We start from the raw sequence: 12,125 nt of genomic DNA, 5'->3' as shown, positions 1-12,125 counted from the left end.
TAAAATTTTCTTTTCATTTAGGCTACTTACCCTCAAGTTCTCACCAAACAGTTGCTGGTAGCCAAATACTATGAAAGTCAATGGTTTGGAACAACATGGGTCAATTTTTGGATGAACTATCCCTTTAATTTTAAGTTACCACATGAAGCACATTATATTTTACCCGATGAAGCAGTTAGAGTGTACCAGCTGAATGTCCAGTCTGTAGAGGAGCCATAAACCTCACAGATCAGAGTCACTGGATCTCCTTCAGTCGACCACTTCTGTGGAGAAACACTTAAAACTGCCTGGGGTCTATCTGAAATAGAGAAATCACTAATTAATAACATGTTAAACCTGTATGTGTTTATGAAGCAATGATCAAACTCACCTGATACTGTCAGTGTAACTTCATCACTGATGTTTGATGTTCGTGATCCTCCTCTTTCTGCTCCATAACAGGAGTATTTACCTGCGTCAGACTCATTAACAGGACTGAATGTGTGTTCCTGTAGTTCATTGAAAGCACTTACTGAACCATCTTTATACCAGCTGTACTGCCAGCTAGTGACTCCTCCACCATCAATGTCACATCTGAGAGTGACTGTCTCTCCTCTGAATACATGTTGATCAGGTTTGATGCTCACTTTGGCATGAACTCTTGAACTCTTTGGCAGCACAGTCAGAATCGGTGTGGTAAAATCTGTCAGTAGAAAATCACTAGTAGCATGAGTTGTGAAGGGGTTTCAGCAGAATATCTCATTCTCATCCTTAGTGCTTTTAGATTTCACAGAGAATGGTGCGAAACACCATTTTCATTCTGAAGTGTTTCATGCTATAGTTTGTTTTGTGGAGGGCTGCATATATAAATATACGTATCTAGATAAACAATTATATTTTCTGTTTATTTTCTGAAAACTGTTTATGGGGAATTTCTAAAAACAAGCAGTGGACTAAAATGTGTTCTTACTAAATATAAAGTACTAGTGAACATCTAAGGCAACAGACTACGCAAAACAAAACTACAGAACTGATTCAACCAACACCATTACAAAGCTCAAAACCGAATGACTGAAAAACAGACTGACCTACAGTAAACACAACAGAACATTTCTCTACCACAAATAGCACAACAGCACACTTGCTCTCTAAAGTTAATTGTTGATTCAAACAGTATATTGTGGATTTGAAACTTGAAAAAAAATTAATGGAACACTGAATCACTTGATCTAATTCATATTATAAAAGCATTTTTCATCAACTGAAATACAAAGAGAGAATAATACTCACAGAGCACAAGAGGAAGTTGACTGAGCTTCATCCTGACTGAATGATGACAGATGGTTAAAGACACAGACAGTGTTAAAGCCTCAAGACTTCCCCAAACCTGCAGTCTGATCTTTAGGAGCATCATGACAAGATACCTCATATCTTGCAGAAAATTGTTTGGTGATGTTGAGAATCTTGTGTTAACATGTTTTCAAAAAAGTTCACAATGACTATCATGCAAGTTTCTACAGAATTTTTGCCATGAATCACATTTTATCAATTTGATAAATTCAGATTTGGCATCATGAGAATAAATAATATTTTGGTGTGTTTAAAGAACAAGGAAAATCAAACAATATTTTGATGGCTCATTAATGTAATGTACTTTCTGCATTCATAACTTTATGGAAGCAGCAAAAACTAGTGAACAACTGCTGCTTGTCTCACACTAGTTAATGCCACTGAACTGAAATAGAACAAACCAAAGCACAATTATGAGCTCATCTACTTCTATTAGACCTCTTTACAGGTTATCTGTAGGTGTGAACACAGTTTAATATCCATACACCAAGACAAAGGATGGGAATCATGAAATGTAATGTAACAATTCTGTTTTGAGTTCCTCTTTTAATTATTTTTTTTATTTATTTTATTCTTATTTTTCTTTACACTATGGACACTCTCTATGTGCACTATGGACACTTTACACTATGGACACTTACACTTTACACTATGTGCACTACGGACACTTACACTTTACACTATGTGCACTATGGACACTTACACTTACACACACTGCTGCGTGTGCACAATCTCACAAAAGACTCCGCAATATATGTATGTTTACATGCTCATGCACTACAAATCATCCTGCACTGTTCCCCAACCAGCTGCTGACTCAAATGTCTCTCTTTGCACATGTACAGTATTTGTGAAGCATTCGTATAGTTTGTATTTTTTATCTTCTATTTTTTAGTTTGTATAGGGTAATATTTATGTGAAGCATTCGTATAGTTGCATTTTTTATCCTTTATTCTTTTAGTTTGTATAGGGTAAATACTTATATATAGTATACTTATAGTTAAATCTGTTAGTAGTGTATAGGTTTATAGTGTTTTTTTACTTCATTGTTGTATGTCTGTATTTATGTTGCACCGTGGTCCTGCGAGACACGACATTTCGTTCCACTGTATGTCCCCACATGTAGCGGAATGACAATAAATCTCAACTTGACTTGACTTATTTTTGTTCTTTTTGGGGAAAAAGAAATGCAGTCCTTATTTTACTCAACTCAAAAGATTGTAAGTCTTTTATTGTCATTTTTACAGATCACACACTTAAAAACGTAGTCTATGTACATTCATTGGAACAAAATTACAGTAACGACAATACTACTATAAGTTCCTCCGATTTCATTTTCCCTATAACTGATACAGTGTAAGATGTCAAAATTCAGCTGACAAAACTTCTTTCTGAGGACAGAAAACGCTCTCAGTAAACAAAACCATAGAACACTTTTGAAAGTTGCGAAAATTACATTATCTAGGGGACCTTTATAAAATGTGGGCCACTGTAAATACTGTAATTCTATCCTTCAGCCTCGTTTTCAGGGCTGACGACTCCAGGGGGCAGACCGACGGTGATGGAGGAGCCCGAGGCGGAGAGCCGATGAGCCAGGGCGACGGGGAGGATCTAGAGGGCCGATGCGGAGCAGATGGCTCAGGTGACCAAGGCGGAGGCGGGCATCTGGAAGGCCGGGGTGGTGCCGTAGAGACAGAGTACCGAGATGGAGCTGAAGAGAAGGAGGAGCCTGACAGAGCCGGAGGTACAAGGCGCAGCCAGAGAAGTGGAGTCCCGAGGCGACGGAGGGTCAACGATAGACCAAGGCGGAGCCGGAGGGACGAGGGAGCCCGGCGGAGCTATTGGATTGACAGCCCACGGTGGAGAGGAGGGAGCTAGGAGCCATGGTGGAGCCAATGGGTCGAAGGGTCGAGGCTGACTGAGTACGGTACTCAGTGGCTGGAGGCATAGACAAGGGATTTTCCAGCCATGACGCCGATGAAGACTGGCAGAACCGTGGTGATCCCACCACACAGATGGTGGGCTTAGGGTGAGCAGAGTGGAATTTGTGAGCCTCCAGGCTTTCAGGGCTGGTGTGCGCTGCCCACACACACCAAACTGGAACTCCCAGCACCGGGAACACATCAGACAGGGGAACGACAGGGCTAGTAGACAGTTCAGGGCACACTGGTAAGTCCGAGGAATGTGGGAGGAGAATAGGCATGTCCGCATAAATATCTGCCTCCCAGTCTGTTTGGTCCCCAGAGTCCAGGGTACACTCACCCTCAGTAGTGGTGCAGTGGACAGGGCTTTTCTCTAAGCCCTCATGCTCCCTTGCATCATCCACCGTCGCGTGCTCCGTTGCCGGCTCTCGCGCCTGGTCTGACGGCACAAGCTTGGGCTCTGGGGCAATACTCAGCCCTGTCGCTCTCTCAGGAGATAGCTCGTCGGTTGCGGCGGACTCGCAAGCGATGTCCAGAGACAGTCTGGCATGTCCCTTGAGTGACCTTTCCCCCTGCTCCAGCAGGAGGAGGAGGTAACCTGGGCGGGATAAGGAGTTGAAGGGGTCCGTGGAAGAAAACAAAACAAAAATACTGTACGAAACACGGAAAACAAACGGAGAGGAAACACGCAGTTATGCTTTTTGTGGGTCCGGTGTTCTGTCACGGTGCTACTGTGAGAAGTTCAAGGAGCACAGAGATGAAGGAGAAATATGAATTACAATCTTTAATAATCCAAAACAAGGGGTAACACAAGGCAAGCAGAAACACACACGTAGCACATAGCATGGAGGACACCGGACAAAGGAATCACAGGACAGACTACACCTTAAATCAGCGGTTCTCAATTCCAGTCCCCCCTCTCTGCATATTTAGCATGTCTCTCTTAGTTAACACACCTGATTCAGATAATCTTCTCGTTAGAAGTGAGCTTCGTGCATGAGCTGTGTTCCGATTGACATGGACCCTACCCAGTGTTCACTGCTCCCTACTCCCTGAGCAGGGGAAATCCGTTGAAGTTTACTTCACTTCGGAACATTCATTAATGGATTTGCGCTGTGCAACGTCTTCACACACGGACGAGTGTGACATAATATACCTCCGTAAATATATACAATTTAAATTCACGTCTCGCACACTTCAATGCACTTTGAATGGAACATATACGTTCACTTCGAACTGGAATCATGGCAGAATATGTTGTTATGTCCACTTCGCAGGGCACTTACTTTCGAATAGAACAAACGCCTGACCCGATAAGAGAAACATACAAAATGTGCAGAGCGGGGGGACATGAGGACTGGAATTGAGAACCGCTGCCTTACAGACTAAACCAGGGGTCACCAAGTTCAGTCCTGGAGGGCCAGTGTTCCTGCAGAATTTAGCTCCAACCCTAATCAAACACACCTGAAGTAGCTAATCAAGGTCTTACTAGGTATACTTGAAACTTCCAGGCAGGTGTGTTGAGGCAAGCTGGAGCTAAACTCTGCAGGACACCAGCCCTCCAGGATCAAGTTTGATGACCCCTGGACTAAACGAGGGTAATTGACGAGACACACCTGAACCAAGTGATCACAATCAAATAAGGGAGAAACTGGGTCACGGGGAGCACATGGGGACAGAAAACACAACAAAATGGGGTGTGAAAACTATGAATTCATTCTGCCCAACAGAAAATATTGTTGACACTGAAAATACAATGAACTAGAGGCTAAGTATTTATTTATGGTAAAGACTGATCAGACAGCAGTGTGTTGTTTCCTGCTTCACTCTGGTTCTGCTCCGATGTCTGACTGCTGTTCTAGAGGGAGACTGAGATCTTCCACCGAGTCAAACAAACAATTTTAATGTACACATCTTGAGGAAATAGGTGGTCAGAAACAAAACACAACTGACATCTGATCTCTTTTATGCATATATAAATGGGTAACTTGGCGCAGTCTTGATACGCGGTAACACTCATGGTGTGAGCAACAACATGTTAAAAGCTTGTTTAAGTGAACGTTTGGGGAAAAAACCTCTGCTGTGTAACATAATGTGAGATTTATTTTGATTATTTTATATTGTGTGTAAATTGTTATATAAGGGGGATAATCTGGTTTGTTTATATATGTGACATAAGGGACAGGTTGGCGCGATGACATGCGCAGTGGTTCTCATGTGAATCGGGGCATTCGCGGGGAGTGTGTCAGTGGAAAAAGACATGTGATGCAAGCTGTGAGCTGAATTCATACCTGAGTTCTGAAAATAAAAGGCAGTCAAGTTCCCATTTATGTGTATGCCTGCATTATTTCGACGGACCCATTCTAAAGAGACTGGAGTTTCCTCCTATGGTCTACAGCCCCTCTTACAATTGTATTAGATCCATGCATTTGTCACAGAACGGCCAGGCTCTCCCGTCAGCCAATTACCACGATCCACGTCACCTGAGTTCTGATCACACGCACCTGCACCCCATCACCATCATCACCCAGAACCACATAAAAGCACTCACCTCCATTCACTCAGTGTCCGATCTCGTTATCGCAACGTGGACTCTTCCCCGACAATCTCCAGACGTTGAGTATTATCTCTGCAATCCTTACCTGTTGAAACTTACCTCCTGTTCTCTTTCTCGTTGTCTTCCCCGTCTCCAGACCGTCCTGTGTGTCCTTGGATAACCCCGCTCTCCTGTGTTCCACATCACCGCCTCGGCCAGCACCTGAAGACATAAGACACTTTAGAAGCATGAATCATCACCTGCAAGACATCTCAAGTTCACGACTCCCCTCACCATTCACAGTCCCCACTCATCCTGTAAAAATAAACATCACCTCTGTTACACCTACCTCCGTGTTGAGAAGTTACTGTTACAGAAGATCGGACCGACATTGGATACAGGATGAGTGCCACTGACCTCTTTCAGGAACTCGTCGACACCCTCAAGAGAATCCTCACCAATCCTTCTTCACCTCCAGCAGCGGCACCCACATCCACTCATGTCAACAACATCACCAGCTCTTCTTCTCCGGTAATGTACGCCAGTCCCATGGCCCGACCAGCGCCCTACTCAGGTGCTCCGGAGGAGTGCAATGGCTTCCTTTTGCAATGCTCGCTCACCATTGACTTACATCCACAGATGTTCACCACTGATCAAGCCAAAATTGCATTTGTTATAACCTCACTCATGGGTCCCGCACTTAAGTGGGCAGAGACAATCTTGAATCAAGCTGGTCCCGCTACCCAATCCTTCGCCCTATTTCTGGCCCATTTCCGTGAAGTGTTCAGTAGTTCTCCGGGGGATTCTTCAGTGGGCGAACAACTGTATCAGCTGCGACAGGGCTCAATGACCATCCACCAATATTCCCTAAAATTCCACACCCTCGCGGCCGCGAGCAGTTGGAATGAGCCCTCATTATTGACCACTTTCCGCCAAGGGCTGAATCCCCGGTTAAAGTTACAGCTAACGGCATTTGATGACACCTATGGGCTCAAAATTCATCCAGTTAGTGATCCGCTGCTCGAATCGGATGTGAGCTTGCCCACCAGATCCAGCGACCTTCACTGCCATTGCCACTCCTCCCAGCCAGCGGTCAGAGACCCTCCAGAAACCAGGCAAACTGATATGCATCGTCTAGAGCCTGCAGAGAGACAGCGACGAATAATGAATGGTTTGTGTCTGTATTGCGGTGGTAACGGTCATATGATCCTGGCATGTCCCCTTCGTCCTACACGGCTGATGGTGAGTGGAATTCGGCCTTTTATTCCCAAAATGAACCCCTTAACCACTCATGCCCAACTGATCACGGATACCACTGCTCTGACAGTTACCGTACTCCTCGACTCCGGCTCCGCGGGGAACTTCATTTCCGGGAATCTCTGCAAAGAGCTCCACCTTTCGACCATCGCCACAGAAACCACCTACCAGATCCAAACCATAACAGGTACACCCCTTACTCGTCGCCTGGTTAAATTCTGTGTTGGACCCTTACAGCTCCGAATAGGCCAACTTCATCATGAATCGATCCATTTGCTGGTTCTGGAGGGCTCCACAGTGGATGTCATCTTGGGCCGTCCCTGGCTGGTGAACCATGATCCCACACTGTCCTGGAAGTCAGGAGACGTCCTGAAGTGGGCTAACAATTGCTTCCCTCGGTGCTTCCCCATTCTGCCTCGTCCTGTACACTGAGTCCCTACACCCATACCACTCCAAGCCACCTCCATCGAAAGCCCAATTGAGAAGCAATCAGTAGACATCCCCTAAGATTATACCTCCTTCAGCGACGTCTTTTGCCCCAAAAGGGCTTCCCAACTGTTGCATTAATGTTAATCTAACAATAAAAGAGAAGAGGGATTCACAGGCTGCTCTTTATTGGACTACTTTTGTAGTTTTAATAATCAGTTTATTTGTAAGGAATACACTAAAGGGATTTTTTACATTTGTTTTTTTACTTGAATGCTTTTTAGATGTAAAATGGAAACGTTAATGTACACCTATCACTTGTTTCTTTCTTATGTGTTGCTTTTTGTATGTGTTCTTATTTATAACAAAGATAAAATAAAAATGGCTATTGTGGTTATTAATGCAGTAATTATTATTTATTATAAGAAAGGAATTGGAGGAAAAGATGCAACGTCGCTAGTTGATTTTTCTTTGGCACCTTCAGAAACTAATTTTTTTTTTTCTCATAATTGAGTTTGCTGACTCTGTCGACTGACTCTGTTTTGAAGGTCCTTTAATGGATAATGTGACATGAAAAATAACTCATTTTTGAAAATTGTGACTCATTTTGCCAGCACCAGTCACATTTATGTGCATTATTTGACAGTATATCAGGGTTTAACTCTTGTAAGATAACTAATTATTTAATAATTTTAGCAGTTTTGGATTTACTTCTGAAATTTTGCACTGTAAATATTTTACACTGCCGTTTGTATTGCAATATCAATATATTTCTTATATTTTATGACATTGTAGTTATAATATAATCCCTCTCAGAGCTATCAGACCTGAAGAATCTATGGTTCAGTTAATAAGCAAGAATTTCAAAGTTAAATTAACTTAGATACGTTTCCAATTTTATGCCCTTAATGATGTGTCAATTGTTCCCTGTGGTATATAATTTAGATTTAATTTTTTTTGTAAGCATTGTATATATTTTTTTGTAAATATAAAGTAATTTGTATATTCTGTTATTTATGAAAGACCAAACCTGCAAAAATTTAAATAAATAATGTAATATGAATAAATTAAAGGAATAAATGGTTTGTCAAAACAATACATTTTTAAATTAAATTTAGTTCTAAATTTTGGAAACTTTTTTTACTTTATTTGTACTTTTTAAAAAAATAAATTTTCACATTGTATTTATCTTCGTTATTTATTCATTATATCATATATCCTTATTTAGACTTTTTTTATATATTATTTTTCATAATTCTTTAAATAATTCAGATTTTAAATAATATTGTCTATGCAGGTGCATAATGAAGGACCGTCTCTGGATGAAAGGGTGATGACTTGTTTGAATCTTCTGGCTCTTATTAAATGCTGAAATTCAAAAGTTTACAATTTTTCAGAATGTTGTTTATTCGGTTGCTTCTTAAGAGGCTTTTATTTTATTTGTGTTTTAAAGTTTTTATATCCTGTTTTTATATCCCTATTTTTTAAAGTTATTATATCCTGTTACAAATGTTTAAATGTTTGAGCAGGCTAATAAAATTTCCATGTTATTCATTTAAACATTTTTCATGTTAGTAAAGCATGTACTATGATTCTAATCTTAAAAAAAAAAAGGGGGGCTTTATAGGATTGTTAGTGCATAATGTTCCAACAGTGTTATGACTGAAGCATTTCAGGAAAACATTCTGGGAACTTCAAACTACCAACTGAAAACTTTATAATAATATTAAGGTATCATGTTCGAACGTTTTCACTAAACATTTTGAGAATGATTTTAGAAAACATTATCCTATCTTTAAGAGAACATTCTGAGAATAAGAATAAATCTATCTGCTGAAAACTGTAGAAGAACATGAGGGAGTAATGTTCTAACAATGTTATCACTACACTGATTTATACGTGTTTTTGATTCACTAAAAAGAACCGTCTCATAATGGTTAATTCGTTTGTTTCACATTGTAAACTGAGTAGCTACACAGTCAGTAAAAACTGTAGCAAATGAGTTGTTTTCCTCAGAAAAGAAAAATGTAGGCTGCACTAGACAATGTCTACTGAAATTTAGGGTGAAAGAGGAAGTACTATAAAAAAAGTTACTAAGAATTTCTAGTTGATAGTGCCATGATGCCTACCAGTGGGGATTTCTTTAAGACTGCAAGGGAAGCTCGGCTTCCCCTATAATGTCAAAAAATTAATGGTCAAATATGTACTATTGTGTTAACATTTATTGATTAAAAATGCATTAGAACACGTTCATCTCGAAGACAAGTTCGTTCAGAATCAGCTACATATAGCAGGTGACTTGATTTCCTTCTCATATATTCCCGTAGCGTCACAGTGTATTTCCCTGTTGAAGCCTAGCGTCCATTGACTTGTATGGGGCTGCTTTGAACAGTTTTTTTCAGTGCTTCGAAACTAGACGGTCATTGGATAAATGCTGCGATTATGTCTCCGGGATTCTGTGTGATGATTGGAGGGTCTGTCGAAAGACTGCATCTCCTTTTGATTGACAGCGATTGTGTACTATAAGAAGTCGCTGATGCTGAAGCTATTCGAGCTCAGTCCCATAGCGGATTGACAAACTGCTGCAACCTATTTCTTGGTATTTGCTTGGCGAAATTGCTGGCCAGTTTTCAACATAACAGGAGAAAGCTGTGATTACTTGGTGTTCCTTAACCCACCGGTGCGGGCTGTCTCGTTTTTCTTTATGAAGCGAAACAAACTAAAAATACTCCACGAGTTTTGATCGTATAGATAAGAGCAAGTTATCATTTGAAACTGCAAAGGGTCTACTTTTATTTGTGTATAGTCATAATAACAACAAAACAATGTGCTTTTAAAAAAATAGAGAAAATAAACAGTGTGCTCTGTCTCTGTCACCTCTTCACAGACACATAAATAAAACAACATGAATACAAAAACAAATATTCTATGTTAAAGTAATCCGTATGAAACCAATGTCAACTCATTATATCTAATGCTGTCAGCGGAAACAAACAAGTTCATCCCGGATACTTTCTGTTTCTGGAAGAAGATCTGCTGAGAGAAATAACCCAGAATTTCTAAATGTGTTGTTGTTTTTTCTCCTTCAGAGCACATAAACAATATACACTCAAAATGCCAGGAGCAAAAGCTTGTAGTCAGCATATAGAAATTAAAACTTTTATTTAGCACACAGGTGATGATAAAGACACGTATCATGTTACAAACTATGCTGTTCTTCTGAACTTTCTATTAATCAAAAAAATAAAAAAATTCTTCTTAGCTCTTTTCAACATAATAATAAATGTTTTTTTAGCAGTAAATCACAATATTAGAATGATTTCTGAAGGATCATGTGACTGGAGTAATGATGCTAAAAAGTCAGCTTTGAAAGACAGCTTTGATTGTTCCTAATAAAATGTTTAACTGCACTCACAAGTGAATCTCAAGTTATTTTGTGTGATAGCTAAATATATACTTAATAAACTACAAACAACAAAAATATTTAAATGTATTTTGTCCTCATATTCTTTCTTGTAACTCCTCCTCTCAGTCACATGCTTGACTAAATGGCTCATTATGAAGCTCATTATGAAGCTCATTATGAAGCTCATTATGCAGCTCATTATGCAGCTCATTATGCAGGCCTGTCTTCTCAGGTCTGAATGTGAAGGTTGACGCCTTCTCGCATAGACCCTTTTTACTCAAAAAATCAATATATTGTTTTTTGTGAGCAAATAAACAAGATGATTTTCACATTATTTTGAAGCAAAAATTCTAGGCTACAAGATCCAGTTCTCAGAAGTCTTGTGAACAAATGTTTTGTATGTTTTTTTTATGGCCTTATTTCAGTGACTTCAAAATGTTAGTTTTTCACTAACCACGCATAAACGTTTTCTCAAAAACAAAATCAAGTACATAAGTGCTGCTAACATATTATTGTAGCCCTGCTTTTGCTGTTTACAGTGTTATTAGACTTTAGCCATTTATATATTTTGTAAGAATTACAGAACCTCAGACACTTTGAACTCCTGAGATGGACAACACACACACAGTGCATTAACATACAGACATCTGTCTCCACATCCCACTGAGAGAAAATGTGGGAAAATGCCTCTCTCACATATGCATCAGTTCCTTTTCATCCCCTCTTCCCCTCACCCATCCTTCCCTTCACTCAGCTCACTCAGAATGGTCGATAGTAGAATATAATGTTCTACGTGAATGCAAGTGATATTTACAGTCATGTTTGATATCATTTGAATTGTCTCAGGGTGTCTGGTACAATGGTCTCATTCTTACAAGAAGTAAACTAAAAGGTAATACAGATCCTAAGAGTTTAGAGATGTATTGCACACCGTAGAGGGTGGGTCAGTTCCCAGTACCTTTCATGCAAATTACCTTCTGTCCCTAAAGGTGTTAACTCGACTTGATTAAAGCAAATTACAATTGTTAGCTCCTGTCTCCATCTCGGGGGTATTGGTCTTGGTCTGAAGTATACTTAAGGAAATGTTGCAAAAGGATCGGCGCAAATTCTGTAGCCAGAAGCCCGTAGTGTGGTGTCTCAATACTCACACTATGTATTTCTATAAAGTCAGGTATGCATCCTTTACTCGTAGATTTATCTTTGAGAATTCAATGTTTTGTATTGATATGATTTGATCTCTTTGAATTGC

The 12,125-nt window shown here is 40.1% G+C and overlaps 1 protein-coding gene across 1 annotated transcript in view; it reads right to left on the bottom strand.

The window, feature by feature from the left end:
• Window positions 1-6,179, bottom strand: part of LOC306858457 (uncharacterized protein) — a gene marked incomplete at both ends in the record, with an annotated part of 34,065 nt that extends 27,886 nt beyond the window's left edge. Inside the window, 6 exons of the mRNA XM_079399017.1 lie at window positions 164-298; window positions 371-682; window positions 2,866-3,040; window positions 3,131-3,849; window positions 5,908-6,009; window positions 6,137-6,179. Of these exons, the coding sequence (XP_079255143.1) occupies window positions 164-298; window positions 371-682; window positions 2,866-3,040; window positions 3,131-3,849; window positions 5,908-6,009; window positions 6,137-6,179 (1,486 nt within the window). The remainder of the gene's footprint in view (window positions 1-163; window positions 299-370; window positions 683-2,865; window positions 3,041-3,130; window positions 3,850-5,907; window positions 6,010-6,136) is intronic.
• Window positions 6,180-12,125: the final 5,946 nt, after the last annotated feature.

The sequence above is a fragment of the Barbus barbus genome, assembly GCF_936440315.1.
Source record: "Barbus barbus genome assembly, chromosome: 3".
Taxonomy (NCBI): Eukaryota; Metazoa; Chordata; class Actinopteri; order Cypriniformes; family Cyprinidae; genus Barbus; species Barbus barbus.
Note: the sequence above shows the minus strand (reverse complement) of the source record. Positions and strands in the feature narration are given on the sequence as shown.